The sequence below is a fragment of the Sycon ciliatum genome, chromosome 5 (genome assembly GCF_964019385.1).
Source record: "Sycon ciliatum chromosome 5, ocSycCili1.1, whole genome shotgun sequence".
Classification (NCBI taxonomy): Eukaryota; Metazoa; Porifera; class Calcarea; order Leucosolenida; family Sycettidae; genus Sycon; species Sycon ciliatum.
The window spans coordinates 3,923,721-3,932,069 of record NC_088647.1 but is presented as its reverse complement, the minus strand read 5'-3'; the positions used below and the strand labels follow the sequence as shown (position 1 = coordinate 3,932,069).

General features: G+C 48.4%; 1 protein-coding gene across 1 annotated transcript; it reads right to left on the bottom strand.

Annotated features, from left to right (window-relative positions):
- Positions 1–560: 560 nt before the first annotated feature.
- LOC135817223 (uncharacterized) lies at positions 561–8,146 on the bottom strand. Its single transcript, XM_065330351.1, has 7 exons — positions 7,993–8,146; positions 4,892–5,024; positions 3,986–4,196; positions 2,938–3,353; positions 2,391–2,487; positions 1,839–1,918; positions 561–1,205 (listed from the first exon to the last, which is right to left on the bottom strand). Exons 1-7 carry the CDS (start codon positions 8,039–8,041, stop codon positions 1,118–1,120), a joined length of 1,074 nt encoding a protein of 357 aa, XP_065186423.1. The 5' UTR covers positions 8,042–8,146; the 3' UTR covers positions 561–1,117.
- Between the last annotated feature and the right edge of the window lie 203 nt (positions 8,147–8,349).

Below are 8,349 nucleotides of genomic sequence, written 5' to 3'. Positions count from 1 at the left end.
TAGATTCGATACCCACACACATCCAGTAGATCTACCATGAAGGCATGATGTGGCCAGGGAGTAGGTATTGTACTACTCCCTGCCCTGGTTGTGGCAGACTGCAGAGCCTGGACCACACACGTACACTACAACAGTCGAGTCGACCGGCGACCGACGCGACCACGGGCCACGTGCACGTGTTGTATTTCGCGGGCAACAAGCGATCGACCGACGAGATCGCGCGCGAGCGTTGCACGGCACGGGTACAGGTCCATGGAGTGGCTACGAGTACGAGTAGATCTACTTATAATGATCATACAGATTATTATAATAATTATGAATATGATCATAGCAATGCTACAATGCAGCTACATGTACATATGTCATGCTACAAACGTCTGTCATCTGACCTCGATAAACAGTTTCCCTTTCGTGATTGATTTTCATTGTTTTTGTTCATAACCAGATCAGATTACCTCTGGGAGTATTCTTGCTCGTACTCATGCCAGTCATGGAATAATGTGTACGAGGAATGATTTACGTACAAGCCTACCCCGGGGCCCCATAGCTGCGGACAGCTGTGATGTTTATCACCAGTAGTTACAACTACTTCAAAGTATACACAGTCATGCATTTATGTCATGACTTGGAAGGGAGATGACTACATGATATGTGCAATCAAAGGAAAAACATCGTCAGATAAAGATATCACCTCGCCTACCAACACAGCTAGGAAAAGTAGATACGGGTACTAGTACATAAGAAAAGATTTACCAAGAATCAGCATGGCAGACTGCAATGGAGCAGAGAAAGAATACACAGCATGGAAGGGGGGGGGGGGATTGTCGATAGAATTAGATTTCGCCATAAACGTAAATTAAATCTCTCCATCTCGCGCTATGCCAGCTAGGATAAAGCAGACGAAAGGGTGCCACGACAAAATGCACCGGAGATCCGCAAAGGCAAAGCAAAGGCGCCAGAACAATTGTGAAAACGCTCCCCGAATCCCCATCACAGGTCACGCAACTGCAATATTTTTGAATGAGTCAGTGTGCTGAGCACCAGCATTACAATGGGAGCAGATTCCAAAGTTGAGGAATCTTCTCTGCTTCCGTAGCATGCAAGTAGCCAGAAGCCATCACTTTGGTTTGCCAAGACGCAGTGTCCTCTCCTTCTCCCATTCACGAAGCTCAGCACGCTTCAGAAAGTCCTGCTTCTCAAGATATCTGGAGGGGGGGGGGGGAAGGAGGAGGAGAGAAGTCAAGAAAACGCAGGAAAGAAAAGCAACAGCATGGCGATGAACATCTAGAACGAATATTTCTACAGCAACTTTGAGAAGAAGCATGCACACACAACGGACAGACACACACAACACCTATGCATGTGTTCCAAAACTAAGGTGAGAGGTTCATTGAGACAGACCACAGTGCTGGTCAATGAAATCAGGGCTCAGGAACAAAGCTATCATCCTGCACCTGTCTGCAGCCCAGTGTTGGCAGGTCTGGGGCTTGCCCAGTGGCTGATACAAGTCAGGCTGGAGCAGCATTGTATTTCAACAACTCACCGCGACGGGAAGACGTGGCACCAGAACCAGGGCACCACAGAAACTGCAGTTTGGGGGAAAAGCCCAATGCTGGTGCAATGCTGGCACTACACTACACTATGTTGGACCACAGTATTCCAATCAAAACAACAAAAACTGATGAACAGGAAAACTGGGAGGTACTGGCACGCACTCAGCTTCAAAGCAGTGGGACCATTGTTATTAGGCAAGGGCCTGTTTAGGACTTCCCACTCTAAATAAAGAATACAAACAAACAAACAAAGCAAAAGGAAGACAACGAGAGTTGTCTGCTTACCCGTCCTTGTTGTGTTTCTTCAGGTCCTCTTCAATACCGGATGCCGATTTGAAGCTCTGCCAGTCGTTGTGGCTTTTGTCCTGCAAGAACAGGGGGCAACAACCGAGGTAACAACAGGGAAAACAATAACAATCAGTCTACTACTACACTGAAACCTGTCCAAGATGACCACTCAAGGGACCTGCAAAAATGTGGTCTCTGTTACCAGGTGGTCTCCTTATCCAGGGTCATTTGACTGGAAATAGCATCCCTTGGGTCCTGGTTTCAGTGGTCTTCTAGGACAGGTGGTCGCCTTATCAGAGTGGTCGCCTTGATAGGTGTTGCTGTACTAAGAACATGTGTTACTGCCAGGAACAAGTGAACACATTCTTTTTCTAGCAGACTTCAACTGTGATAACCGATTGTGCGGTGTTAGAGACCAATGCTACAAATCTTTGCGCACAACAAATTCCAGAAATAGGGCAGATGGACTCTTTACGAAGGTTGACTAATACTCATTGCTGTGAATTTGTAACAGCCCTATTCGCTAGTCTAGACTAATGGCTGACGTACCAGAGTCGATGCCTCCGATTTCTTCCCGCTGGCTTTCGACATCAAGGCCGCCAGTGCTGCAGATCCGCTGGGCTTGGTAGACCCCGGACCGCGGGACCTAGCAACAAGAACAGCGGCATAGACAATGCACACAACAAACACAATAATAATTATCTATTATCTACACCTATGTGGAAGCACACCTGCCTACGTGCGCCGAGCATATACAGTTGCGCTCAGTGAAATCCAACCCAGAGTGCATATTTGGCGCCTTCAAATAGCACACCCTGGATGTCCTGGAAGTGGCACGAATGCGGCTGGACGTACACATGTACAAATACAATGATGTAATCGGAACACTTTAGGTCGGATTTCACCGAGCGCAACTGTAGTACACCCCCCCCCCCCCCCCTTACACACACACGCGCACCAACAACTGTTCACAGACAAGCACGAAAACAGAAACACAGCCAACATCTGATCTGCTCGCACCATTGAATACACCTACACTGCAGGCTTCAGTGAACACAATGACATACATAGCAGTCTTTCAGGGATCAAATCTTACCCAAATCCAGCCGACAGCCGGTTCTGCATTTCAGATGTCCTGTCCGTTGAATCTAACACGGATGAGGCTTTTCCCAGCGTAGGCTTTAGCCGAGACTGTATCGAGTCACTGCTGGTCAGTGAGGAAGATGCGTCTTGGCTACTTGACGATATGCTAGGCTTACTGGCTGTTTGTGAAACACTGCCTAACTCGGCAGCAGTAGATGAAGTAGCACTTGACGTGACTGAATCATCAGACACAGTCGTAGAACTGACGCCTTTCTGTTGTTTAGCTGCTGCTTCCTCTGCTGCTGGTAGCTGTGCAGGCGATGAAGTGGATACAGCACCGATAGCTGCTGCAGCCATTGCCGTCGTTGAAGTGATTGATGTGCTCGTACCAGATAGGTCACCATCTCTTGCAGTTGTCTCCCCACAAGTCTATCACCAGCAGAAGCAGGACAGCAGCAGCAACAGCAACAACAGCAGCAGCCGCAGCAACAGCAGCAGCAACAACAACAGCAGCAGCCACAGCAGCAGCAGCAGCAGCAACAACAGCAGCAGCCACAGCAGCAGCAGCGGAAATAAATAAGTAAAGAACAGACCACTGTTCTTATTGTCCGCAAACTCCAATGCAGCCACCTACACATTGAAAATTTTCATGAAATTCGGCGGAACATAATGGATTCGGTTCGCAGTGAAGAGACTGCTATTGGAGTGTTGGAGTGAGGTTTCATAAACAGACCACTGCAATAAACAATATTAGATAAGTTTCCTATTGAAGGCGACATGCAACGATGTATCTGTCTCAAACCAAGCGTTTGCCATCTCGGATCTAAGAAGAATCTGCAGTTATGTGTACCCTCAAGACCAGGCCGATAGAAACCCACAACTCATATTGCTGAGAACCCACAGTAGCAGTGATGCGAGTGTCGGCAGTGAGCATGACATCAACGTCACCAGCAGAGCAAAAGAGAGCTGGCAGTGAGCTACAGGAATCCGAAAGCAGAGCTCGGGGGTCAGCCAACAGCAGCATGCACTCTCTCCAAAGCAACTCAGTTTGCTATCCACACCTTGGTTTCACTGGAGCTTGTTGCAGCAACGCCAGTAGAAGAAACGGCAACTGTTGATGTTGACGCTGCCGTTACGCCTCGCCTCCGCGATGACAACTTCTCGGTGTCCTGCTGAAATTTCTGCCAGAGGTCATCTGCCCGGGCCTTGGATTCCTCGTCACTCTCGGATTCAGACTCATGGCTCGAGGACTCTTGTCTTCCGGCAGCTAGCCTGCGATACAGAGGTACAGGTGCAAAACATCATTGAAATCACTCAGCAAGCTGCACACAAAGGCAAGTTATAATGCCAGTAAGAAGCCTTGCCACGCACGTATCTCCTAGTTGCTCTTACTTTGTTACTCACCCTTTGTTGTAGGGGTGTGCACGGGTAGTCTGGTACCAGTGCTACCCGTGAGGACCTCGGGTAGTCGCGTACAGAATAGTACCCGAAAACCCGAAGTCGCAGATGACATCATGTACAGTGCCTGTGTACAAATTCATGTAATACTCCACATGTCTACCCAGTGTGCAAGGGAAGGGGTGCATTGTGGTGCTACCATGGAAACATTACCCGATCGGGTACCCGTGCTTCCCGTGGAAACCTACCCGAACCCGATACCCGAAGAAAATACTAGCCGACTCAGCACTACTTTGTTACTATCACCTGCTTGCTATATCACACCACTGTAAACCAATCGGCCGCGAACCGAGAACGTGTATTTCACCGGTATAGTTTAAGGTATCATGGAATGACCACGGCAGACTATGAATGAACACAAGCACATCGACGTTTTAAAGTCAGGAAAGACATCCTCAATGCGGACCCTAGAGATAAGAACAGAGACCTACGCAACCCAGCTAATGAGGCAGTAGACCCCTAGAGATAAGAACAGAGACCTGCGCAACCCAGCTAGGCAGTAGACAAACCTTGCTCGTGTGCTCCGGACGTTCTGCTTCGCTTTCTTTCGCTTTGTCGAGGTCGCTGCGGCCGCTACGACCGTTGCTGTAGCCTCTCCTTCCGATTCACCAGTGGAGTCGCTGACGTCACTCTGCTCGTGTTCTGAAAGCACGCACAAGCCCACACGCAGCAAGTTACCCAGGGCATGAGAGATCAGATCTGCTCTTGACAGAGTGTGCACACTGCAGCAAAGAGTGCACAGCATGAGAGATCAGATCTGCTCTTGCAGCAAAGAGTGCACAGCATGAGAGATCAGCTCTGCTCTTGACAGAGTGTGCACACCGCAGCAAAGAGTGCACAGCATGAGAGATCAGATCTGCTCTTGATGGAGTGTGCTTGCAGCAAAGCGTGCAGAGCGGCTGACACAAGGGCAAAACAGCGAAGCTCGTAAAACGCACTCACAACAAATGCGGCGCGAGACCTGACGATGCTCTCCGGAGTCGAGCACATGCTAGTGAAGACAGCTATCAGGTCTGCAGTTATAATATTACTATCCAGATTGGAGACGTGTAGTAAAACTACATACAGCGTTGCTCCGTGCTACCCTTGTGTAGAAACTACTAGAAACGTAGTACAGAACATACCGGTACTGCACAGCCAAGAACAAGTAGTTCACATGTACCGTGCCATGCACAGGCCCTGGCTCTGGTAGGGGCAAGCACGGTTGGTTTCCGCAACAATGTGCATTGCTTGCCCCACCTTGCATCTGTTCATATGCACATGATGCGCCGGATGCGGACTGTGATTTTCGGGGATGCACACGTTGCAGCCTGTAACCCGTGCCGAAAACGTAGCGCCGTCAATATTCAAACATCAATGTAGCAATCAGTGCTTTTCGCTTGTTCCTTTGGGCAATCGTTAGCAAACCGCACGGTTTCCATCTTTATCGATGTTCTGTGTGCCTGTAAGAGTCACTACACGCAATACAGTAAAACCTGTGTTTGCCGGACACGCATGGTGTAGGGGAATCTATCCTGATGCGACGTATGCCATCGATAGGATTCCTCTTGATACAGGGAGGCATACGCGACCCATAATATGCATGTCAAATTGATCAGCAGGATGTCATCTTTGGTTCTATGCCTCAGCCAAGTCAATACATGTAATAGAGAGGTTCCGCATAACGTAATTACGTTAGTAAAAAACGTAGTCGATCTACGGAAAGTCTTACGTAAACTGCATGCACATCTGGGTTCCGCCAAACGGAGTTTTCAAATCACGTAGCTGCTCTTGGCAACTCCGAACGCGGCAGTGTACGACCAGATCGACCTGGGGAGAGAGTCATAAATCTGTACCCCAATCCACTTACAGGCCAGCTACGTTATCAGAGCCTTAACTACGTACTCTCCGTAGACAACTTTCCGTAAGTGGAGTGCAAACTCGCGAATTCACGGGTTTTTCCCCGCCCACTAACGTAAAGTTGCTCGACTTTACGTTAGTGCGGAACCTCTCTAGCACCATTACATGTATGTTTCTTTATGTACGTGAACAAGGTGTACACACACATACACACACACACACACACACACACATACACACACACACACACACACACACACACACACGCACGCACTTCTATCTATACAACCGTGTACATGCATGCAGTCCATGCTGCGAACAAGGGAGTAGTAAAATACCGGTATTTTACTACTCTCTGCTGCGAACTAGGGTTGTAATGCGACCTGCAAAAAAAGCCTCTGCGGATGTGAAAGTTCATACGGTGCGCGTATATGGTACGGACTTCGTTTGTGACAGGCACAACCGGACTTGGTGGACGAAGTCCGTTCCGCGTTCCACAGTATTCTGCTTGTTGAAGTGAGTTTTCTATTGCAGGCCGTCTGTGCATGAAAAATTTGTCCGGTCTGGACAGGATCTTCGCTTGATGCAGGGCCCGATAAACCCAAGTTTTACTGTAAACTGAGACAACTGAGAGCCAATTGCTGTGTGTAGCTCATAGCTCAGCTCTCAATAATAACATAATATTAATAACCAGGGGCGTCAGAAGGTATTTTAGTGTGGTACGGTCAGCGATCTGAAGTACAATTTACTCGTGAGGGAGAGTTGCTGAGCCGAAAATTTGGAAATTTAGAGCCCTAACGAACGTGGAACATCTACCACTCATACTTAGTCTGATGATCATGCATCTGATTATGATGTCATTGCTATACATGCGCATGCGCAGCGTGCGCGCCACTCTCCCACGCGTGCTTTCCAAATCTTGCTTTGCAGAAAACTCCTTAGTCACTTCTGTTTTCCGACGACTTGACTGTTCACTGGTTTGTCCGTCAGTTGTCAATTCTCTACAGGGGCAAAAAGTGGTACGGTCAATACCGTAGTGACCATACCGTGTCCGACGCTGAGAAAGTACCGTACTGGCAATATATGTTGCCACGTAACGCGTAACGCAGGGGGGTGCGGCGTAACGCGCGACCAGGCTAGTGCGACAAATTTTCGTTGCGTTCGTAACGCGCATCCGGCGGGGTGCGGCGATCTTTTCATTGCAGTTTGCACTGCAAAGGCTGAAAACTGTGAAAGCACGTGTACCGCGTGGCAAAAAAAAGGACTGCGGCAATATAGAAACCTGTGTAACGGCTCCTGTGCGACTTTGCATGTAACGCCCTGCGTGCGGTAAACATGTGCCAATGTAACGCTTCATGGCCTCACTGCGACCATATATATTGCCAGTACGGTAGACAAAATCACTTTTTGTTGAATTCTACTGGCTAGCACTATACTAGTGCCACGAGGAAGACATTTTCATTTTAGTACATCCACATGTCATACCGTAGTACACCAATGTGACAATGACTGTGGCTGCTACGAGAACGAGCCAGCGAAACGAGCCACTTGAACGGTGTCACTGAACGCATTCTCACCAAATTCCCCATATTGCACCTACTTCGCTTGTTGCCTTTTACCCAGGCTAATATTTTTCTCCCAGAACATGCACGTGGAGGCCCAACAGGATGAAAACGAAACTACTAGTAATTTGAGGATTCAAATTGAATGACTAAATTTATTTTCATATCAACTTTGAATCATTGCGTCGAACGGCCAGCATGTCCCATACCTTCCGGGTTGAAATCCTCGTCAGCAGAGTCATCCGAAGAAGAAGACATGTTTACAGAAGTAGAAGCCTGCCGTGGCCTGAAAGATGACAGATAGAGTGCGTCTACTGCATTACTTCAAGTAGTTGAACTACTTCGTCTTCGCAGTACTACAATCAGCAGATTGTATACATGCACAAGTTGTACAGTCAAATCTGCCGTTAACGACCTCTGCTGTAGGCGACCATCTACCGTTAGCGACCGATTTTCCGTGCACCAACGGTTTCACGTACAAATTGATCTGTCCAGAGCGACCATCTGCTGTGCGCGACCAGCGACCGCGATTTCATGCACGGTGGCTGCATTCAAATCTGCTGTAA

Coding starts and splice junctions, on each gene's coding strand:
- LOC135817223 (XM_065330351.1), bottom strand. CDS start 8,041: ATGTCTTCTTCTTCGGATGACTCTGCTGACGAGGATTTCAACCCGGAA. Junction 3,354..3,985: donor CAAGCTCCAGTGAAACCAAG/GTGTGGATAGCA, acceptor TGCTGGTGATAG/ACTTGTGGGGAGACAACTGC. Junction 2,488..2,937: donor CGGCTGTCGGCTGGATTTGG/GTAAGATTTGAT, acceptor TCTTGTTGCTAG/GTCCCGCGGTCCGGGGTCTA.